Raw genomic sequence first — 24,486 nt, 5'->3', positions numbered from 1 at the left:
ATCGCCGAAGAATGGATGCTTTTGAATTCTGGTGCTGGAGGAGACTCTGGAGAGTCCCATGGACTGCAAGAAGATCCAACCTCTCCATTTTGAAGGAAATCAGCCCTGAGTGCTCACTGGAAGGACAGATCCTGAAGCTGAGGCTCCAAGACTTTGGCCACCTCATGAGAAGAGAAGACTCCCTGGAAAAGACCCTGATGTTGGGAAAGATGGAGGGCGCAAGGAGAAGGGGACGACAAAGGACGAGATGGTGGGACAGTGTTCTCAAAGCTACCAGCATGAGTTTGACCAAACTGCGGGAGGCAGTGGAAGACAGGAGTGCCTGGCGTGCTCTGGTCCAGGGGGTCACGGAGAGGCAGACACAACTAAACGACTAAACAACAACACAATTACCCTTAGGAACCCAGATAAACTGCCACTGGGCATGCAGACTTGCACACTGCCTTGCCACAAGGTGGCACTGCCTCTATGCGCGCCATTCGCAGACGAGAAATGACGAAGAGGGAGCATGAACCACAAGCTCTGTGGCCGGCAGAGGGTCCCATTGCTCCTCAGTGTCCTTGCAGCTTCCGCAACGGTCATTTAAGCACCGGGATTTTGCCAAAGCCAGGGAGCCGGCGAAGCAAAAAGCTTTGCAAAAGCGGAGCTGCAGGGAGCAAACTCACCATGACCCCAGTCGCTCTGGGTGCCTTCCAATCAAGAACACCTCAAAACACCAGTCGCTGAGATTGTTATTCTCAGGGTTGTGGGTTCGAGACCCACGTTGGGCACAAGATTCCTGCACTGCGGGCGGGTTGGGCTAGATGACCGTCAGGGTCCCTTCCAACTCTTAGGATTCTACGGTCACACATTAAAAGCTTCGTGATGCAGGGCTGCCTTCGGAGGTCTACAGAAAGTCGTATAATTTATATCCAATAATAGTAATAATAATTGATTACTAATAGTTCATTTGTGGTCTCATTGTTTTATTTTCTCCTTCAGTGGCAGCTCCCCTGTGGAACGCCCTCCCATCAGATGTCAGGGAGATCAAAGAACGACACAACTTTTACAAGGCATCTGAAGGCAGCCCTGTTTAGGGAAGCTTTTAATGTTTAATAGGTTATTGTATTTTAATATTCTGTTGGAAGCTGCCCAGAGTGGCTGGGGCAACCCAGCCAGATGGGCGGGGTATAAATAATAAATTTTGTTGTTGTTGTTTTTTCCAGATGTGCTGGGAGCTGCCCAGAGTGGCTGGGGCAACCCAGCCAGATGGGCGCAGTATAAATAATTAAATTATAATTATAATTATAATTAGACCACCTCCTCTGGTCCTTTTTAGAAATAAGGAGACTTTGGAAATATTTTGTGGAATACAGCGGAACCTTGGTTTTCGAACTTAAATCAGTTCCAGGAATCCATTCGACTCCCAAAACCGTTCGAAAACCAAGGCGCGGCTTCCAATTGGCTTCACTACAAGCAAGAAGCCACGTCGGACATTCGGCTTCCGAAAAACATTCGCAAACCAGAACACTCACTTCCGGGTTTGCGGCGTTTGGGAGCCGATTTGTTCGGGGACTAAGCCGTTTTGAGAACCAAGGTACCACTGTATTTGGAAAAAAATATCATGGTTATATAAAAACGTATGTAGGATTTGAAGTATAGCAGCAGATGAGATAATTGGTAGGTTAATCATTTAGAATTAATGTATCTAATGGGTAAAATGTAAGTCATATAACAGCTTAATGAAGAAAGGAAAGAACTCCACGGAATGGAAGTCAAAGGATATGAGAGATTTGTTTTGAGGTTTAAAGGAATTTCAAAAAATGGAAAAGTTCATTTAATTTTTTTAACGAAATAATCAAATAATATATTAAACAACTATTATATATAATTATTACCTAATCATTATAACTAATTGCACAATTATGAAAATAATTACATGTTAATAATTATATAATAATAATGCTATACAATAAAACTGTTGTTGACTGCTCTGCTTCTTAGTACTTCTGTGATTTTATGCCATTTTTATTTACTTCAACAAAGCATTTTCATCCAGAGAGAGAAAACCCTCCAAATTCAGGGAGAAACAGGGGCAATTCTGCAACAGCCAAACACACGGCTTGGCTCACTCGCTCGAGCCGCCTCAATACAGCCAGGAATGGCTCCGGCCGGTGTGCTCACCTGGGGTGAAGAGGGCGATGGCTTTGAGGCAGCTGTACTCCGCCAGGTCCACCTGCAGCCGGTTGAGCTTCTCCACCTGGTCCTGGAAGATGCGGATCTGGTCCATGAAGGAGACCACGCGGTCGGCCGACATGGGGGCCGCGTGGAAACCGGCGGCGGCCAGCAGCGGCGCCATGTGCAGCGGCAGGGCGGACTGTGCGGCGTTGAGGACGAAGAGCTCGCTCCAGCTGAGCCTCAGCAGCGCCACCTGGTCCGAGACGGGCAGGTCGGGGAAGAAGGGGATGTTTCGCGCCCACTCCACCGTGCTGAAGAGGAGCCGCGCCGCCAACTCGCAGATGTTATCGATGCCCATCACGCTGCCTTGCTGGGCGTACTGGGAGCTGAAGCGCGCGGTGGGGTAGGGCTCGGCGCGGAGGAGCTGCGAAATCAGCTCCGAGACGGGCTGCCCGTTGTAGTATTCGCCGCTGGGCAGGGCATTGGGGCTGGCGCTGGAGTGAGTGGGAGGGATCCGGCCCCTCTGGACGGCTGAGGGAAGCAAGCAGAGAGAGCTGGTTAAGGCCAGAGTGGTGCATGCTCTGGTTATCTCCCGCCTGGACTACTGCAATGCGCTCTACGTGGGGCTACCTTGGAAGGTGACCCGGAAACTACAACTAATCTACCTCTTTTTCAAATCAGAACCAGTGAAGGTGGTGAAGATCCTGTGTGAGTGCCTGGAGGCGGTTGGAGGATGGATGGCGGCTAACAGATTGAGGTTGAATCCTGACAAAACAGAAGTACTGTTTCTGGGGGACAGGAGGGGGGCTCCTGCTCAGGTGCTTTGTTCCACATAAGAACATCAGTCCAGTATATATGAAGGAGCGTCTCCACCCCCATCGTTCAGGATCTAGGGCAGCGGTTCTCAACCTGAGGGTCCCCAGATGTTGTTGGACTACAACTCCCATCATCCCTGAGCTCTGGCCTTGCTAGCTAGGGGTGATGGGAGTTGTAGTTCAGCAACATCTGGGGACCCACAGGTTGAGAAAGGCTGATCCAGGGGTCTTGGTGGGCCGCAAACTGAACATGAGCCAACAGGGTGATGCAGCAGCAAAAGAAGCGAATGCTATTCTAGACTGCATCAGCAGAAGCCTAGTGTCCAGATCAAGGGGGAAAATAGTCCCAATTTTTTCTGCCTTGGTCAGGCCACACCTGGAATCCTGTGTCCAATTCTGGGCGCCACAAATTAAGGAGGGTGTTGACAAGCTGTTTTCTGCGGCCGTCAGTGGGAAAAGGACAGTCGCGGAACCAAGAAATTACACAAAACAAATGAAATGCCGTGAAAACCCCTGAAACGAGAAGTAATCAACTATAGTTAAATTAAATAACAAAAATCAAAAAGTTTAAGGAAAATATTATCCTAGAATTAAACAAAGACTTAACGAGATGCCGGCTACAAAACTGTGGGAAGCATTTCAGCCCTGCTCTTGAGCTTGTTTAAAATCATTTAAGGTTTATAATTTCTTTATTTCATTCTGAGGAAACTGATTAGTTCAGTGAAACGAGTTTTGTAGCCGGCATCTCGTTAAGTCTTTCTTTAATTCTAGGTTAACTTTCTCCTTAAACTTTTTGATTTTTGCTATTTAATTTAACTTTATCGTCGATTACTTCTCGTTTCAGGGTCTTCTGCAGCAGCAGTAGCTACCCTTCCCACGAACCACAGAATCACACCGTTGTAAAGTTGGAAGGGACCCTGAAGTCATCCTGCTCACCCCCTGCAAATGCCAGAATCTTTGGCTCAGCATGATTCTCTGGGCCAAAGGGAACTTTCTGGGGTCCGATCCAGCAAAGGCAGCTAAAGGTTCTCCAAATGCATCGCAGGGGGGTTGGAGTGGATGACCTCTGGGGGACCCTCCAACGCTGCAATTCTATAACTCTACAGTGGTGCCTCGCCAGACGAAATTAATTCGTTCCGCGAGTTTTGTCGTCTTGCGATTTTTTCCGTCTTGCGAAGCACGGTGTCGGGAAAGTTTTGGGAAAGCTTCAAAAATCACCAAAGTCTTTAAAAACCTCAAAAAAGGCTACCACACCGCGTTCTATGAGTTGCTCCTCGAAGTCAAGTCGCAACTGTATTAACGGTGTTAAGAAAAAGGAACCAAACTTGCAAGACGTTTCCGTCTCGCGAAGCAAGCCCATCGGGAAAATCGTCTTGCGAAGCAGCTCAAAAAACAAAAAACCCTTTCGTCTAGCGAGTTTTCCGTCTTGCGAGGCATTCGTCTTGCGAGGTACCACTGTATCCTGTTCCCAATTAAAGGAGGAGCTCGTAACCAGGATCCGAGGGCAAGATCTCCCCCGGAGACCTTAGAAACCCAAGGGGGTGGCGAGCGAGGGGCACAATCACGAGACCTGTGGAAACAGGGCCAAAAATCCAAACAAAGGAATAATTTGGTGCTCGCTGGCTCTCAAGATGGTATTTGGCTCTCCAGCTGTGACCTTTACTGCTACTGAGTCATATGACCTGCCAGCCTGCAGGCTCCTTTCCTCACCCGCCTGTAAAATCCTGCGCTCTCCAAACAAACACCACCGGTTTTACCGGTTTGACAGCGACCCGCTGGGCCCTCCGGCAGCCTTGAAGGCAAGCAGCTCACTCCAGAAAAGCCAGGGCCTCTTGACTCCGCACCAGGTCCCACATTAAACTGCCTCCCCAGCCATCTCACGCCGCTAGTCCTCAGATTCCCCTTTGCTCTGGGCTTGCCGATCAGAAGGTCGGCGGTTCAAATCCCCGCGATGGGGTGAGCTCCCGTTGCTCGGTCCCTGCTCCTGCCAACCTAGCAGTTCGAAAGCACGTCAAAGTGCAAGTAGATAACTAGGTACCGCTCCAGCGGGAAGGTAAACGGCGTTTCCATGCGCTGCTCTGGTTCGCCAGAAGCGGCTCAGTCATGCTGGCCACATGACCCGGAAAATGTACGCCGGCTCCCTTGGCCAATAAAGCGAGATGACCACCACAACCCCAGAGTCGGTCACGACTGGACCTAATGGTAAGGGGTCCCTTTACCCTTTACCTTAAACAGACTGGTGCGGCTTTCTAATATGCAGGCAGTTTTAGAAACTCAAGATAGATGAGCTAGGCGCCAAATAGCTCCTAAAACCAAGGTTTCAGTCACCAATACATGTGAAATTTGTGGAAATATATATCTGAAGAATAAAATAAAAAGTGGTGAAGATATTAATAGGCACGATGTTAAATTGTGTCTATATGCAACAACAGCGGCAAGAGTATCATTAGCCCAGAAATGGAGGTGAGAAGAAATTCCGACGAAAGAAGAATGGCAGACAAAATTAATGGACTACGCAGAATTAGATAAAATGACAGGAAGGGTTCAAAACCTGCGGGACCAGAGATTCGCAGAAGATTGGAAGAAATATACGAACTATTTGAAGAGCAACTGTAATCAACAAATTACGCTAGTAGGACTACAAGACGTTTTGTAAGGGGAAATATATGAAATATTGCAAAGTAGAGAAAGAATAGAGATATTAGTTTCGAGAGTTAAATGTGATAGTGGAAATAAGAAATGTATATTAAGTGAATAGATTGGAAAATTTTCAGATGTGATTGATGGAAGTCAAAAAAATGGTGTAAGAAATGAGAGCATGTTTAATTACTGTTGAAAATGATATGTTGAAAAATTAATAAAAATTTAAATAAAAATAAAATAAAAAGGAAAACGTATCACGTCTTTTAAAAAAGAAACTCAGATTTGTAAGCCAAATGGCTTCTTAAACTGAGGTTATAGGCGCCAAAACGGAATTTCTAGTTGGCATTTTGGGACAAGTCTCATTTTCCAAATGATGGACTGGCTGTGATTGATTCTCAGTTAAACATCTGGCTAGTTCAGAGGACAACTTTGAGCCAGGTTAAGAGCTTTGAGAACATAAAATAAGGAAAGTCACTTGGTCCAGGGACAATCCGTAACACTATATTGACTAAACAAAAAAAATTCGTTCCAGTAGCACCTTAAAGACCAACTAAGTTAGTTCTTGGTATGAGCTTTCGTGTGCATGCACACTTCTTCAGATACACACCAAGAACTAACTTAGTTGGTCTTTAAGGTGCTACTGGAAGGAATTTTTTTTGTTTTGACTATGGCAGACCAACACGGCTACCTATCTGTAACTGGAACTATACTGACTATATTCAGATCTCTTTTTCTTAATGGTGACACAGACCATTCATAAGGTAGGAATATCCTTCCGAACTCTGAGCAGGGCAGTGGGGGAAGCGAAGACAAGCAACAACAATTCATTGTAACGCTGTTCAGTGCGCCTGCTCCTGCTGCATAGAAAAAATGTTTTGGTTCCTGAAATTCATTCTGATTGTGCAACCTGGCTCCCAGGCATCTTCACTCAGTCGCAAGTGGATGAAAGGTAAAGGGTAAAGGGACCTCTGACCATTAGGTCCAGTCGTGACCGGCTCTGGGGTTGCGGCGCTCATCTCGCTTTACTGGCTGAGGGAGCCGGCGTACAGCTTCCGGGTCATGTGGCCAGCATGACTGAGCCGCTTCTGGCGAACCAGAGCAGCGCACGGAAATGCCGTTTACCTTCCCGCCGGAGCGGTACCTATTTATCTACTTGCACTTTGACGTGCTTTCGAATTGCTAGGCGGGCAGGAGCAGGGACCGAGCAATGGGAGCTCACCCCGTCGCAGGGATTCGAACCGCCGACCTTCTGATCGGCAAGTCCTAGGCTTTGTGGTTTAACCCACAGCGCCACCCGCGTCCCTCAAATGGCTGATAGTCAGGTGCAAAATGCGTTTGGCTCCTGGCTTATTTTGAACCCTGGTTCTGCTGCGTTCCAGCTGGCGCCAGGCACTTTGACCCAGGGTTATCTGTGCCAGTGTCGGACCTTTGACCCCTTTGCAATGCTGGCGTACGGCAGCTCCTAAGCATTGATTCTCTGACACAACTCTCTCTCAGGTTGGGGCCGTGTGTGGCTGGCAGATTTCACCAAAGTTCAGACCGTCTGCAAAGTTGAGTCCTGCCAGTTGAGTCCCCTTCTGCCATCCAGCAGGTACTGGGTGCCAAAAAATTTAAAAAAATTAAAAAATACATTATGGTAGACAGAATGGTTGGAACTTAAAAAATTTATTTAAGGTAGATAAGGTATTTAAGGTAGATAAGGACAAGATGAAATTATACAATTGAATATAAATATAGATGGGAAACAGCTATGTATTATGAGTACTTATCTACTTTTAAAAAATTTCACTTATGATCTTTTTCTTTTACTTCTTTATTCTTTCTTTGTTCTTTTTTCTGATATCTTATCTTTCATTTCACTGCTTTATTGTGAATAGCATTTTATAGAGGTACAAATAACTGTAAATATGAAAAGAGACAAAATATTCTCTAATTCTTTTTCCTTGGTTAGATATATTTTCTTTTTCTTTTGTATTTTCTTTTGTTGTGAATATGTATGTTTTCTAATTTGTACTTAATAAAAATTTTAATAAAAATTTAAAAAAAGATTTTTTTTAAAAAAATGAACATCATATGTAGCTGCAGAGAGCCAGGAGACCTTTTACTCTACTCTTAACTTTTTTCGTTTTTTCCTTCTTTTCCTTTTCTCTTGCTTTCTCCTTGGGGGCCACCAGCTGCCTCTCAAACTAACCTACCTCACAGCGTTGTTGTACGGATAAAAATGGAGAGGAGAAGATAAAAAATCCCGAAGCTTATCTGTTAGGGTTGATGGGCACAGACATACCACGTATGAAAAAAACCAATCTTTTGATATGCAACAACTGCTGCCAGGGTAGCAATTGCCACTAAATGGAAATCTCAGGGCAAACCAACAAAGGAAGAGTGGATTTGTAAATTGAGTATATAGAATTGGCAAAATTAACTTCAATTATAAGATATCAATCAAATCAAAAGTTAAGAATGGAGTGGAAGTACCGTATTTTTCGCCCTATAGGACGCACTTTTTCCCCTCCAAAAATGAAGGGGAAATGTGTGTGCGTCCTATGGGGCGAATGCAGCCTTTCGCTGAAGCCTGGAGAGCGAGAGGCGTCGGTGCACACCGACCCCTCTCGCTCTCCATGCTTCAGGAAGCTATCCGCAAGCCTTGCGCGCCCGGTGGGAGTTCCCGCGGGCGCGCAAGGCTTGCGGGCGGCAGCCTGCAGCCCGAAGCACGGGCGCCCTCCGGAGGACGCCCCGTGCTTCGGGCAGGTGTCTGCAAGCCTCGCGCGCCCGGCGAGAGGTCCCGCCGGGCGCACGAGGCTTGGGGTGGCAGCCTGCAGCCCGAAGCACGGGGCGGGCTGCAGAGCACCCCCCGTGCTTCGGGCAGCTGGCTGCCGCCCCAAGCCTTGCGCGCCCGGTGGGAGGTCCCACTGGGCGCACGAGGCTTGGGGCGGCAGACAGCAGCCCGAAGCATGGGGCGGGCTGCAGTGCAGTCCCCGTGCTTCAGGCTGCTGTCCGCAAGCCTCGCGCAGCCGGCGGGAGGTCCCACTGGGCGCACGAGGCTTGGGGCGGCAGCCTGTTCTGTGGGCTGGGGTCGGGGGAAGCTAGGGCTTCGCCCTCCCCAGCCCCGCGGCTGGGGGGGGGGGAATAATTTTTTTTATTCATTCCCCCCCCCCCCAAAAAAAACAAGGTGCATCCTATGGGCCAGCGAGCCTTATAGGGCGAAAAATACAGTAGTGGTGCCTCACAAGACGAAATTAATCCGTTCCGCGAGTCTCTTCGTCTTGCGGTTTTTTCGTCTTGCGAAGCACGGCTATTAGCGGCTTAGCGGCTTTAAGAAAAAGGAAACAAACTCGCAAGAACTCGCAAGATGTTTAGTCTTGAGAAGCAAGCCCATAGGGAAATTGGTCTTGCAGAACGACTCAAACGGAAAACCCTTTCGTCTAGCGAGTTTTTCGTCTTGCGAGGCATTCGTCTTGCCCGGCACCACTGTATTTCGAAGATTGTATGTCAAAATATTGTTCTAAAAATGACACGCTAATAGGCTTAGAATAAAAAGTGTAAGCAATAACAAAACCAATAAAGAAAGAAGGAAAAATCAGAACGTAACAAGAATAATTTATCATAGAATGCAAGGGGAAAAGGTAGAAAGAAATATTAAGAAGTTGAATTGCTGTGGAGGGAAGTAGAGGGTGGGTGGTGGGTTTTATAATTAAGTAGCTGATTTAATCTAGGTACTGTGGTACCTCGGGTTAAATACGCTTCAGGTTACAGACTCCGCTAACCCAGGAATAGTGCTTCAGGTTAAGAACTTTGCTTCAGGATGAGAACAGAAATCGTGTGGCGGCAGCAGGAGGCCCCATTAGCTAAAGTGGTGCTTCAGGTTAAGAACAGTTTCAGGTTAAGTACGGACCTCTGGAACGAATTACATACTTAACCCGAGGTACCACTGTATTATGTTTTATGTGAGGGAATCATTGGGAATTTTGGTTATTATGGTATATATGTTACGTTTCAATAAAGATCTTGGGGGGGAATGGAGAGGAGGGGAGGAAAGATGGGATGCAGAAACACGAGGATGAAAATAAACCCCAAAATAAGTGATACATCTGATGACATGAGTCGTGTGATGTACCGCGAAATAAATTCAGCAACTTTCAAGGTCCTGCAAGGGACCTCGGTTAACAGACATGCGTCGTCCTCTTTGGAGTTTGTATCTCTCCAAATATCACACACACACACGCGCGCACACACACACACACACACCCCAGAACTGGAGAGTACCTTCTTTCCTCATCCCGACGCGGAAACACTTTTTCAGACGGCAATACTGGCATTGATTGCGGTGGTGCTGGTCGATCTGGCAGTCGCGGTTCGACCTAGGTTAAAACAAAAATCATGAGATAAGCTGCCTCCTTCCTCCTGTTTACACACACGGCCGTCCCGTCTCTTTAAGGAAATGCACATATTGTTATAAAAATAAAAGTAAGATAAACCTCTCCGTAAGCCACCCAGTGATAGAAATTCCCCAGGCGCATTTTGCAATTGTTAACAAAGCAGCAGCCACAAAAAAATAAGCTAAGCACTACAATTCAAGCAAAAGTCATGTTATATGATTGACGCATCAATGCAGCATTTATAATCTATGAAACGACATTAGCAACGTTAGCCAAATAGCCACAGAAAAATAAACTGAGTGGAAGTGGTTCAGGGTTTCGGACTTGGGGAATCGCTCCTATTACTACCTTGGAACAGTGTTAGAAATTAGGCAGGTGCCAGGCGCGTTTTGCAACTGCCGCAGGTCCCACTGCAACCACATGGAGATCTCTGGGTGCCCAGCCTGGCGACTGACATCTCCACCTGGCTGCCCCCTCCAGCTTTCTTAAGCAGATAAACAGAAGAGCTGATTTATTGCATTCATCTCCCACCTTTTTCTCCAAGGACTACACGGTTCACACACACACACCCCCCAGGTTAATGCCTACAACGCCCCTGAGAGGTAGGCTAAGAGGCTGGGACTGATTCGCAAGGTCACGCAGTGAGCTCCATGACTGAGTGGGGATTTGAACTCTGGAACCCTGGTCTCCCGGGTCCTAGTCTGCCATTCTCACCACTACGCCACCCTGCCTTCCTAGAGCACGTCTGGGAGGCTCTATATATTAAGCAGGTAGGTAGGTAAGTAAGTAAGGGACGCAGGTGGCGCTGTGGGTTAAACCACAGAGCCTAGGACTTGCCGATCAGAAGGTCAGTGGTTCGAATCCCTGCAGCGGAGTGAGCTCCCGTTGCTCTGTCCCTGCTCCTGCCAACCTAGCAGTTCAAAAGCACATCAAAGTGCAAGTAGATAAATAGGTATCACTCTGGCGGGAAGGTAAACGGCGTTTCCATGCGCTGCTCTGGTTCGTCAGAAGCGGCTTAGTCATGCTGGCCACATGACCCGGAAGCTGTACGCCGGCTCCCTTGGGCAGTAAAGCGCGATGAGCGCCGCAACCCCAGAGTCGGCCACGACTGGACCTAATGGTCAGGGGTCCCTTCACCTTACCTTTTAGGTAAGTAAATAAGTAAGTAAATGGGAATCAAAATGTCACTTAGAGAAGAATCAGAAATATTTCCCCAGAAGCCTGAATTTGTTTTATTCTAAATTGTTTGATTGGATATAAATAGATAGATAATTTATTACGGTTGGAGAGCAGCTTATAAAACACACTTGGGGGTACAAACCCAGAAGGAAAGCAAACATTTAAAACAACGTACAACAATAAATTTGAAATTTATAAATGTGCTAAACGTATAGACAATTAAAACTTTAAGATAAGCTACTGCAGAGAGATGACCCAGAATCACCCAGGTAATCGAGTTTGGGGATTTTCTTAACGAACTAGTTTGAGTCAGGGGATGGTCTCCGCCTACAGATGTGTACACAGAATCTGGCGACCATCTGGGTCGTCTTATGATCTTTGCCTAACGGGAAAAGGTCAAATCAATCAATGGTCTCACTACGTGCCTCTTCCTAAAAGGGACATATAAAGAACAAGTGCTCTGGGCTTCCTATCTCCCCCAGTGAACAGGCGCAAAGTCTCTGAGCATAGGGGACTTTTTAAAAGGATCCTTCCAGGACCGGCGAGCTTCTGGCGAGTGTAAAAGCCCATCTTGCATTTTTGGATACGAGAAAGAAGAGATATGCTGCCGGTGCGGCTATATCTCTCTCGATTTCTCCAATTTTATAGCAGGGGCACACTATGTTGATTGGATATTTTAATGTGTTGTAAACGACTTTGAGGGTTCTTCTTTCTTTAAAATATAAAGTGGTATAGAAATCATCGTCGTCATCCCCCCACTATCTATTGTGGCAACTACAGTGGTACCTCACAAGACGAAAAACCCGCAAGACAAAAGGGTTTTTTGTTTTTTGAGCTGCTTCGCAAGACGATTTTCCCTATGGGCTTGCTTCGCAAGACGGAAACGTCTTGCAAGTTTGTTTCCTTTTTCTTAACACCGTTAATACAGTTGCGACTTGACTTCGAGGAGCAACTCATAGCACGCGGTGTGGTAGCCTTTTTTGAGGTTTTTGAAGACTTTGGTGATTTTTGAAGCTTTTCCAAAACTTTTCCGAAACCGTGCTTCGCAAGACGAAAAATTCGCAAGACGAAAAAACTCACAGAACGAATTAATTTCGTCTTGCAAGGCACCACTGTATAACCTGGGTTTAAGGTGCCATTTGGCAACTGGCTTATATATCCGAGTTTCTAACCACAGGGAGAAGAGAATTCTGGACTCCGCATAGGTTGTGATGAACGTCTTCCAATTCCCATCCCATTTGGACACTTGCCTTCTGCACTAGCAAAGAATTGAAACCCTCTGGCTTCTCCAAATGCACACAGACCATTTCTCTCTTTGGGGCCCATCAGCTCAATGCGCATGAGCAGGCAAAGGAGTTAGGAATCCCAAAAATTCCCTCCTCCCCGGGCCAAGGGGCTCTGAGGAGAGGGTTACCAGGGCAGGAGGGATAAAGCAGGCAGGCAGGCGGGACTGCCTCAGTATCTCCGGAAAGACGTTTTATGCTGCATCACAACGCTGGTCCATTGAAGCTCAAGACTGCCTGCACTGACTGGCAGCGACTCTCCAAGGCAGGGGTCAGCAAACCTTTTCAGCCGCGGGCCGGTCCACCGTCCCTGAGACCATGTGGTGGGCCAGAATATACAGTCATACCTCTTGTTACGTTCGGTTCAAGTTATGTCTTTTCAGGTTGCGTCCCGCGGCGACCCGGAAGTACCAGAAAGGGTTACTTCCAGGTTTCGCCGCTCGCACATGCGCAGACACGCAAAATGACACCACACGCATGTGACGAATCATGACCCACACATGCGTAGACACACAGGCGCGGGTTGTGTTCCTCTCAGGTTGCAAATGGGGCTCCAGAACGGATCCCGTTCGCAACCAGAGGTACCACTGTATTTTGAAAAAAATGATGAACTAATTCCTATGCCCCACAAATAACTCAGAGATGCATTTTAAATAAAAGGTCACATTTCACTCATGTAAAAACACACTGATTCCCAGACCGTCCGCAGGCCGGATTTAGAAGGCGATTGGGCCGCATCCGGCCCCTGGGCCTTTGTTTGCCTACCCATGGTATATATAATGAAGGTGCGAGGCGAACCTCCCTGGGGCGAGCATTCCACAATGGGGAGCCACTGCAGAAAAGGCCCTGTGATCGTGTTGCCGCTCTCTGGACCTTTTGTGGAGGAGCCACAGCGGTTGGGCTAGATGACCCTTGTGCTCCCATCCAGCTGTGCAATTCTGTGATTCTGCAAAATGAGCACAGCAAAGGCTTTGCGGGGAAGGTTTCAGGACCATGGGCCCAGCATTGGGGACATGCCATTGGGGACTGAGCCCTGAAGCTGTGGTCCTTTTATTTTATTTAGAAATGAAGCAGGGATCTAGTCCTCATGATTTAAAACTGGTACACAAGAACGTGGGCAGAGGAGGGTGGCCAACAACTTCCTGACACTGAGAGCTGTTCAGCTGGGGAACGGTCTCCCTCGGGATGCTGTGGACTCTCCTCCCTTGGAGGCTTTTAAGCAGAGGTTGGGTGGCCATCTGCCAAGGGTGCTTTAGCAGAGATTTCTGCATTGCAGGGGGTTGGTCTGGATGACCCTCAGAGGCCCCTTCCAACTCTACTATTCTATAGTCTCTTCCAGCTCTGTAATTCTGCACTGAGTGGCAGGAGATGCTCTCCAGGCTTTCAGCCAGGGTCTTCCCCAGCTGTACCTGGGGACATCAGAGAGTGAATGTGGGACTTTCTGAATGCCAATAATAACAATACTGTAATAATAAATTTTTATTTATACCCCGCCCTTCCCAGTTCAGAAAACCGGGCTCAGGGCGGCTAACAACAAATTTAAAGCACTTAATTGATACAACAAAAAAACAGCATAAAATACAGTATAAAACGTGAATAATGGTAAATTCAGAATTCAAAAATCAATTTAGGGAGAAAATCCATCCAATAAACATTAGATGACCATCAGGGCTAGCTGGCTAAATTAGTCCTATTTGGGCCAGCGAGGAGATCAGGGGAGAATTAGCTGTGGGATCCCAGAGCAGGGAATCTTCATAAAAAGGGGAGGAGGAGGGAAGGAAGGGGAATAAAAGATCTGGCTAAGTTCAAGTTGAAAGCCAGGTGGAATAGCTCTGTCTTACAGGCCCTGCGGAAGGAAGTTGAATTCTGCAGGGCCCTGGCCTCATGGGACAGAGCATTCCACCAGGTCGGAGCCATCACTGAGAAGGCCCTGCTGGAGGATAGTCCCAACACAATTAAAAGCACAATAAAAAAATCAAACATCAAAAGCTTCCCTAAACAGGGCTGCCTTCAGATGTCTTCTAAAAGTCAGATAGTTGTTTATTTCCTTGACATCTGATGGGAGGACGTTCGACAGGGCGGGCGCCACCACTGAGAAGGCCCTCTGCCTAGTTCCCTGTAACCTCACTTCTCGCAGTGAGGGAACCGCCAGAAGGCCCTCGGCGCTGGACCTCCGTGTCTGGGCTGAACGATGGGGGTGGAGACGCTCCTTCAGGTATACAAGACCGAGGCCATTTAGGGCTTTAAAGGTCAGCACCAACACCTCCATCGTCTTTTATCCTCCCTTTTCCCTCACATGCCATGTCTTTATTTTTTACTTATTTGCTTAAAAGCAAAAAAACTTCTGCAAACTCCGGGTTTGCGGAGGCGGCAAAAGCAAGAGCCCTCGATACCTATAAATGCCAGAAACAGAAATATATTTTATATGCAGAAAAAGACCAGGGAGACAGGAGAGGGCTCCTCTGCACACATTGGAACAAAGTGGGGGGGGGGGGAATGTAAACAGCCAGGTCCAAAGTCTACGCGACGGAAGGGGCAGAGCAAAGGTGAAGGCGCAAAGCACCCAGCCCCATGGACCCTTGGCAGACACCAGGCCATGCTCATCAAACCCACAAAAGGCAAAAGATCTGTAAAATCTGAAGATTCAAGTTTGGCAACTCGGATGCGCCTTAAGCAACGGCCTTTTCCGCCCTTCCTTCTGCACTTTCCCCTTTTCTTTCCCGGAAACATGGAGCTGGAAGGGACCCCCAAAGCTCATCTAGTCCTATCCCGCCCCCCAGCAATGCGCAAGAATCCCTGACAAGCACGGCCACCCAAACTCTGCTTTAAAAACTGCAAGGAAGGAGACTCCGCCACCTTCCAAAGAAGTCCGTTTCACTATCAAACTTTCCTTTCTTGTCATTTGAAGCCATTGAGCTGAGGATCTGGGTAGCCATCGTGGCGAGTCGATAACCCTCCCTTCCTCCACCTCTTTCATGAGAAAGCCATCTCGGTTGCCTCCAGTGGGAGAGAGTTCCGCAGTTTAACCACGTGCCAAATGAAGAGGAGGGTGTGCTTTTTTAATTAAACGAGAAAAAATCTGCCCTGAATCTCCCAACATTCAGCAAATACAGTGGTACCTCGGGTTAAGTACTTAATTCGTTCCGGAGGTCCGTTCTTAACCTGAAACTGTTCTTAACCTGAAGCACCACTTTAGCTAATGGGGCCGCCCACTGCCGCCGCACCACCAGAGCACGATTTCTGTTCTCATCCTGAAGCAAAGTTCTTAACCCGAGGTAGTATTTCTGGGTTAGCGGAGTCAGTAACCTGAAGCGTATGCAACCTGAAGCGTCTGTAACCCGAGGTACCACTGTAAGAGAAATCTGCAAATTAGAGAAATCAGCTTCTGAGTAGGACCCGTGTGAATGAGCTCTGATGGGGCGGCGATGGTCCCGCTAATTATGTCATTAGGGGGCCAGTTAATTTGCCACCAAAGTGGAGCAGCGTGTGTTAAATAGGCAAATTTGGCCGGCTTTGGGCGCCGTCCAACTGTTGGAAGGGAAAAGGCATGAAAGGCTCCCTTGTGGAGGCGAAAGAGACACACAAACACACCCCGTTTTATACAAGGGAAATAAATAAATTACGGGTTCAATTACTCCGGCCACAAAGAGCGTGAGGCACAGAGAGGCCGTCGCAAGTCCTCCTAATGTCACACAAAGGGCCTGGCTGCCGGGGACCGGGTGCGAGTCCCTGCGTCTTGCTGCATTAATTGAACGAAGGGGTTTTAATTGGGTTTGGAATAAGCGCGCAATTAATTGCTGCTGCTTGGCAGTTTTTTCGCACTGTTATCTTTCTGAGCGGAACAACTGCTTTTTGTAACGGAGGACACCGGGGATACGTTTATGGAGGCGAGGTGGTGGTTTGGCCCGAAAGAAAGGTAGGGAACCACAGGGCTGGGACATCTGCTTTGAGTGCAGAAGGTCAGGCCTTGAGGGAATTCTCCCAGGCAGTGTTAGAAACTCAGGTGTATAAGCTAATCGCCAAATGGCAACCTTAAGCCTGGGTTACGGTCATCACAATGGAAAGTCCAGGCACTTAAAAAAACAAAAAATGAGACGATGGTGATTGGCTGTGGCGCGGTATATGCGGCACACAGCAAATAAAACCGCAATCAGATCAATAAAAACATCAACAAAGGGCTTAGAATTTTGCTAAATAAATACACGGTCAATTGTACTTATCGTCTGATCAAATAAAAAATACCGGTTTCAACTGCTTTTTGTTGATATTTTGTTCTTTAAGTAAATACACTGTTGATTTTTAAATACCTCCTGAATGTTTTTTAAAATACCTGTTTGAAACTGCTTTTTTGTCGCTAATCTTAACCTTTTCGTGAGTTATCGGGTTTCTTTTTGATTTGTTTTTGTTTTGACTATGCTTTTCGTGTTTTTTAATCGTTATTTTTTCCTGTGAACTGCCCTGAGACCTGGTGGGTGGTATACAAATTACAACAACAACATCAACAACATTAATTATATATATGGTCATTTTCCAACTGTCTTGTGGATTTTTTAAAATACTAACTTTTAACTGTTTTTGCTGATAGTTCCCCCCCTCCCCCCGAAATCAATAAGAGGTTTTGTTACGGAATCCGTTCCGGAAATCCGTTCAACTTCCAAAACATTCGAAAACCAAAGCGGAGCTTCTGATTGGCTGCAGGAAGCTCCTGCAACCAATCAGAAGCCGCGGAACTCACTTCCGGGTTTGTGATGTGCGGGAACGAAAACCTTCGAGAACTCAGCTGTTCGAATCCCAAGGTACGACTGTATACATTTGGTTAAGTAAGTCCCCCCCCATAAATAAATAAATAAATACAGGTTGGTAAGAAAGAAAATCCACAGTGAGGAGGCCCATCTGACTAAAGCAGCTTTTAGGAGATGTAAAAAAACAAAAAAGGCAGGTACAATTCCTTCCCAGCCTCCAGTGGCAGTGAGTTACACAGGCCACAAGGCTCAGATGCCAGTAAAAGTGGGCCGGAAGAAATAAGGTGGTCCTGCAGGTACTTTGGGCCAGAGTTACTTTGGGCTTTGTGGGTTAATGCAAGAACCTTGCGTTGCAGCGAGTTGGGTCCCTTCCAACTCCACAATTCTATGACTCTTTCTGACTCAAACCCGGATGGCAGCAGTGTGCAAAATTTGCCAGGCGCATTTTGCACCCGGCTATCAGCCACCTGCGACCAAGTGAAGATCCGTAGCTGTCAACTTACAGATTTGAAAATAAGGGACCAGCAGCCAAAATAAGGGATCAACAATTACTTTGATAAAATACATATTTTGTTGTGTGCAAATGGCTTTAGATACCTATGAGGTCCATAAATTACCATATAGCATATACAGTGGTACCTCGCAAGACGAATGCCTCGCAAGACGGAAAACTCACTAGACGAAAGGGTTTTTTGTTTTTTGAGCTGCTTCGCAAGACGATTTTCCCTATGGGCTTGCTTCGCAAGACGGAAACGTCTTGCAAGTCTGTTTCCTTTTTCTTAACACCGTTAATACAGTTGCGACTTGACTTCGAGGAGCAACTCATAGAACGCGGTGTGGTAGCCTTTTTTGAGGTTTTTGAAGACTTTGGTGATTTTTGAAGCTTTTCCAAAACTTTCCCGACACCGTGCTTCGCAAGACGAAAAAAAATCGCTAGGCGACAAAACTTGCGGAACGAATTAATTTCGTCTTGCGAGGCACCACTGTATTCAACACAAAAAAACAGCAACAATTTGTTGTTGACAAAGGACAGCTGGACATAGAAAGGGCCCCATTACCTTCAGTAGCTCATTTAAGGGACATCATGATATGATAGCCATGTTCAAATATATAAAAGGATGTCACATAGAGGAGGGAGAAAGGCTGTTTTCTGCTGCTCCAGAGAAGCGGACACGGAGCAATGGATCCAAACTACAAGAAAGAAGATTCCACCTAAACATTAGGAAGAACTTCCTGACAGTAAGAGCTGTTCGACAGTGGAATTTGCTGCCAAGGAGTGTGGTGGAGTCTCCTTCTTTGGAGGTCTTTAAGCAGAGGCTTGACAACCATATGTCAGGAGTGCTCTGATGGTGTTTCCTGCTTGGCAGAGGGTTGGACTCGATGGCCCTTGTGGTCTCTTCCAACTCTATGATTCTATGATTCTATGATTCTATGATTCTATGATTCTATGATCAATAAGGGACAGCAGCGGGACGTGGCGCTGGGATAAGGGACTGTCCCGCCAAATAAGGGACGCTTGACAGCTATGTGAAAATCCCTGGCTGCCGGGATGACGCCTGATGTCTTCCCCATCTGGGGATCCTTGAATCTGGACTGTTTTCACACGCTAAGGCCCCATCCTGCCATATTTGATCGGCACAATCAAATGAATTTCAGGAACCAAAACGCTTTTTCTGTGCAGCCTGAGAAGGAGCAGTGAAGAGCGTTCTAGCGACTGGATGTTGCTTGTCTTCAGTTCCCCCACTGCCCTGCTCAGAGTTGGGAAGAATATTCCTACGTTAGGAATGGTCCATGTCACTGTTGATAAAAAGAGGCTGGAATAAGCCAATATTTGTGGACTGGATCAAGGGACTTTTCTTCTTTAAAGTTCTCAAGGTTCTTAACCTGGCTCAAGGTTGTCCTCTGAATTAGCCAGGCGTTTGAACTGAGAATCCATCACACTCAGTCCATCATTTGGAAAATAAGACTTTAGAGCCATCTTGACCAAAAGGGGCAACGAGACATTATGTTTTGGCGACTGTAACCCTGGCTCAAGGAGCCATTTGGCCCCTAGCTTATTGCCGTATTTTTCTCTATAAGACTCACTTTTTCCCTTCTAAAAAGTAAGGGGAATGTGTGTGCGTCTTATGGAGCGAATGCAGGCTGCGCAGCTATCCCAGAAGCCAGAACAGCAAGAGGGATCGCTGCTTTCACTGCGCAGCGATCCCTCTTGCTGTTCTGGCTTCTGAGATTCAGAAATTTTTTTTCTTGTTTACCTCCTCCAAAAACTAGGTGCGTCTTGTGGTCTGGTGCGTCTTATAGAGCGAGAAATACAGTATATATCTGAGTTTCTAACACTGTCTGGCAGCCTATTTCCAACTGCTAGAGAAGTGTTAGATCCGAATCACAGAATTATAGACGTGAAGGAACCTCCAGGGACATATAGTCCAACTTCAGATTGGGGGGGAACATGGGCTGCCCCAAACTAAGGGAAAGCACCTGTCAGTCTCTGGTACTGGATTCGAATCACCTGCTAGGCACGACTCCGGATCACAGGAAGTTCACGCCACCAACCCCCAAAGGAGGATTTATACATAGACGCCAAAGCCCCAAGCCGCAGGATTAAAAACCCGACTCCCAGTGAGAAAACTGGCCAGGTGTTAAAGGAGGCAGCCAATATTTCACACCCAACCCCTCTTCCCTGAGGGCTGCAGCAAATTTGGCAAGGATTTGGCAACGGATCGTCTGCTTTTTCCCACTCACGGGGAAGGGCAGAGCACTGAGTGCGGTGGAGGCGGCCAACTCTCAACAGCCTTGAGGGCTTGTAACTTGAGCGCTTGTTTTGAACGGAGCAAAAACCCAAGGTTATCGCAACAGCGCCACAGGCCCCAACACGGGCGATTCACACAAGCCTCGGCTTGACTACCTCTCACGGATGTCACAAAGGGGATGACGAGGCACACACACACCCCGCCGCCAGTTCAGGATCCGTCCCAGAGTTCTTGCAATAAATCTTATTCCAAGGATTCCTGGAAAGCAGAGCTGAGAACAAATCCTGTTTATGATTCTGAACAGTTCCTCAGTACTCCAAGGGCTGCTGAAATCTTTGCAATGTCAACGTTTAGGCAACACGATGACCATATGCATACATAATAGACAATCTTTATAGAATAAAGAATATTCTTTATTCTATTGAATATAGAATATTCAAACAATAACAAGTTCAAAATGAAATCTTAGTCTCAAAGTCTCTGAAAATCTTTAAATGAAGCAAGGTACCAAACTTTGTACGATGGAAGATAAGCTGTGAAGCTTTGTGTACTCAGCAAATATAATGTCCAACACTGAACAGAGATTCCGGATATTGACTGCTGTTTCATAGATCTTCGTCAGCACTGCTCCACAGCATTTGATCTTTTCATTCACATATATTCCTTTGAAATAAGATGGGTTTATGAAACAATTCTGTATTTTCCCACCACACTGAAGGAATTCTAGAAAGATTGTCTATTACGTATGTCATCGTGTTGCCTAAACATTGCTGACGTTTTGCAACACAGGGGTTTGTTTGAAATCTTTGCAACAGCAGCCCTGCAAGGCAGACCATTAGCATCCTTGCAGAATCCTAGCATTGTAGAGTTGGAAGAGACCCCTAAGGGTCATCTAGTCCAACCCCTCGCAATGCAGGAAAGGCAGGTAAAGAATCCCTAACAGATCTCTGCTAGGAAGGGGAGTCCTTGGGAGCGACTGTCCCGAAGTCACCCAGTGAGTTTCATGGGCTGGGCAGCAAGATTTGAACCCTGGTTTCCCATGTAAGTATTGGTCCAACGCTCTAACCACTATCCTCACTGCCGGCTCTCATTCCCAGGCCCATTTCAAAGCTGAATCTCTTAAGGAGGACTGAGGGAATCTGCAGCTAGCTGGTTTCACTGACACACGGGACCGAGGGAAGGTGTGGGGGAACCTCCCGAGGGGGGGGGGGAGTCGTGGTGAACAGGGCCAGAGGCAAAAAGTGGGGGGGGTGGGCAGAAGGGGCTCTCAACACTCAAGCCAGGAAAAAGTTGCTGATTTCTATGGACTATGCAGAACTGGATAAACTAACAGGAAGGATTCGAAACCTGCGGGACCAGAGATTCTCAGAAGACTGGAGTAAATATACGAACTATTTGAAAAGCAATTGCAATGAACAGATTACGCTAGTAGGATTGCAAGGAGGACTTTTGGAAATATTGCAAGGAAGACCATGAGGAAAATTATGAGTTAAGATAATTAAGTGTAACAGAGAAATTAAGAAATGCAGGATAAGTGATAAAGAACGGAAAATCATCAGAGGTGTTGACGGAAGTCTAAAACATTGTATGAGATAAGAAGTTATGTTATATGATTGTTCGAAATGATATGTTAAAAAAACTAATAAAATATATATTTTTAAAAGTTGCTGATTTCTACACACACACACACACACACAAAGATCTCTCTTTCTCTCTTCAGGTAAAGCAAGGGATTCGACACACCCCAGACAGTGTTCGAAATTAGCCAGGCGCAATTTGCACCTGGCTTTCGGCCACTTTTAACCAAGTGAAGATGCCTGGGAGCCAGGATGGCGCCTGACCTCTCCTCTATCCGGGGATCCTTGGATCTGGACCGTTCACACACACTAAGGCTCCATCCTGTAAAATTCCATCAGTTATATTTTATCTGCACAATCGGAATGAATTTCAGGAACCAAAACGCTTTTTCTGTGCAGCCTGAGCAGGAGCAGGGAACAGCGTTATAGTGAATTGTTGTCGCTCGTCTTTGCTTCCCCCACAGTTGTGAATAATATCCCTACGTTACGAACGGTCTGTGTCACCATTAAGAAAAAGAGGTCGGAATAGGCCGATAGATGTGCAGACTGTCCCTGGATCAAGGACTTTCCTTCTTTTAAATTCTCAAAGCTCTTAACCAGGCCCAAGGTTGTCCTCTGAACTAGCCAGATGTTGAACTGAGAATCCATCACAGTCAGTCCATCATTTGGAAAATAAGACTTTAGAGCCGTCTTTCCCCAAAAGCACAACTAGGCATTGTGTTTTGGCAATGGCAACCTTGGTTGAAGGAGTCATTTGGCCCCTTGCTTATATATTTGAGTTTCTAACACTGGGAAATAAATTTTAAAAAGTAAGAATGAACAGGACGCAATACTATATAACCCTCAGGGTCCCTTCCAACTCTAAAATTCTGCGATTCTATGACCCTTAAAATGCAAGACTGCTGCATAAAACCCAATCCGCCTGCAGAAACATCATGCAGGGGGTTGGACTAGATGACCCCGGGGTCCCAACTGTACGATTCTATGATACGATTGCCACATAACATCAGAAGGAACCGTATTTGGTCTCCTGCATACACACAAGTGCCATGCATTGTTAAAATGTTCTTTTCGCCACCTCTCCTCTCAAAAGGGGAGACCCAAAGTATGACAGAGCCTCAACTCTGAACCACACACCGGTTTAAGCCTTTATATGCTCCAGCGAAGGCCACAGCCGCCAGAAGCAATGATGTATTTAGGGGTGGCAAGGAGACAGGGGTGGCACTTGAGCGGGGCACCCCCCGGCCAGCTCGCCTGCAACAGCAAAACATCTCAGGGCACCGCAAAACCAGACGGCAAGTCGCACTCACAACTCCAGACATCTCGAGTCAGCGAGCCAAGCTGCGTTCTCAAGGCAGAAGGCAGATTTTCACCAGACTGACTACACAGGTTCACCAGAGCCTTGAGTGTCGGGCTAGGCGAGGGCCTTGGAGACCAAGGTTCAAATTCCACCACGCGCCCATCTTACAACCTCGTAGGGTTGTTGTGAGGATTGCATAGGGAGGGAGAGAATCGTGCCCACCACCTCAAGCTCCTTGAAGGAAAGGGGTGGATACAAGCGAAGGAAATGAAATAGGATACAGAGGCGGATTTGGGAAAGGAAATCCGAAATAATTTGGGGTGTGTGTTGGCAGTGAAGGGGGTGCCTAGCCCTGCACTGGGAACAGGAGATGGGGGGCACATTTCCTGGCACCCAGCTCCAGCAACGCCAACAATGGGAATCGAAAGATGTCCCTGACTCCGTCTCAAAGCAAGAAGGCCCAATCCGAGGAGGAGCAGGCAGAGGAACAGACCCCGAAGGCGGCCTGGATTTTGAGGCGACTCCAAGGCTGGAAGGCCAGAGAGCAGAGAAGGCCCCGACTCCCCAGAGGCGGAACAGGGGGTCAGCCAGCCCCCCTTCTCACAGACACAGCACCCTCTCCCCGCAAATGGACAGAGGGTGCCCTTCTCACAAACGGGAAGGCACAGCACCCCTCCTCACCCATGGAGAGAGCACCCCCTTTTCACAAGCAGAAAGGGCACCCCTTCTCACCCATGGGCACAGCACCCCCTCTAACGGACAGAGCACCCCGCCCCGTCTCACAAACAGGCAGACCACCCTCTCCCACCCATGGGTGCAGCAGCACAGCGCCCCTTCTCCCAGTCTCATGCGTGGAAAAGCACCCCTACTTCTTGACTTCTCCGGAAAGGCCAGGCCGGACAGAAAGGGGGGTTTAGGGGGGATTCAGAGAGAAACGTGATGTTAAATAAAGAGATGCCTGGAGGTGATGCCCAGGTGTACCCCCTTCCCCTCCCTCCCCACCCCCCCAAAGATTTAATTTTTTTTAATTAAAATCCCAGGCCCACCTGCAAGTGTAGCTGAGGTTCCTGCGGATGCTGCGCTTGAAGAAACTCTTGCAGCCCTCGCAGGTGAAGACCCCGTAGTGCTTCCCGCTGGATTTGTCCCCGCACACCACGCAGTCCACCTGGATGCCCGGCTTGTCGTCGTCGACGGGCTCCTGGTCGCTGGTGCCCCCCTGGGGGGAGGCCGAGTCGTCCTCCGAGTGCCGCGGGTAGCCCTTCTCCAAGCCGTTGGCCTCGCCTCCGTTAGGGTCGCCCCATTCCCCGGTCACCATGGCCATAGCGCCCCGGAGGGGGGGAGAGGGGTGCGGCGGGGGTGTCCGTGGTGGGGGGCCGGAGGGGTCGGGCTGGGGGCCAAGCACGGCTCCGGCCGCCAGCCGCGGGTTGGGGGCGCTCTCTCCTTCCAGGCGGCGGCGAAGTCAGGCGCAAAAATGTCTCCTTAATAGATCCCCAACAGTATTATGATTATTGTTGTTATTAAGCCTTGGCTTCCCCCCCCCCCAAAAGCGGAATTTCAGGGGGGGCAATTTCGTGGGAGGGGGGAGCCAGCGGTCCACAGCCTGGCGCCCACGTTAGGGGGCTCAAGGTGGAAAGCGTAAAAAGATAAAAAAGTTAAATCCAGGT

At 47.7% G+C, this 24,486-nt stretch overlaps 1 protein-coding gene across 3 annotated transcripts in view; it reads right to left on the bottom strand.

Moving 5' to 3' along the window:
* The window catches only part of NR2F6 (nuclear receptor subfamily 2 group F member 6), a 29,617-nt gene extending 5,474 nt beyond the window's left edge, over window positions 1-24,143 (bottom strand). Inside the window, exons 1-4 of one of the 3 annotated variants that reach the window (XM_028713565.2) lie at window positions 23,869-23,946; window positions 10,340-10,475; window positions 9,861-9,973; window positions 2,164-2,688 (exon numbers count right to left, since the gene is read on the bottom strand). In XM_028713565.2, the coding sequence (XP_028569398.2) occupies window positions 2,164-2,688; window positions 9,861-9,973; window positions 10,340-10,413 (712 nt within the window). In that variant the 5' untranslated portion in view covers window positions 10,414-10,475; window positions 23,869-23,946. Of the gene's footprint in view, window positions 1-2,163; window positions 2,689-9,860; window positions 9,974-10,339; window positions 10,476-23,868 lie in introns of all 3 variants that reach the window. The other 2 variants (XM_028713563.2, XM_028713564.2) reach the window with 2 other exon arrangements.
* Window positions 24,144-24,486: the final 343 nt, after the last annotated feature.

The sequence above is a fragment of the Podarcis muralis genome, chromosome 18 (genome assembly GCF_964188315.1).
Source record: "Podarcis muralis chromosome 18, rPodMur119.hap1.1, whole genome shotgun sequence".
NCBI lineage: Eukaryota > Metazoa > Chordata > Lepidosauria > Squamata > Lacertidae > Podarcis > Podarcis muralis.
The sequence above is the reverse complement of the archived record's forward strand: the minus strand, read 5'-3'. Positions and strand labels throughout refer to the sequence as shown.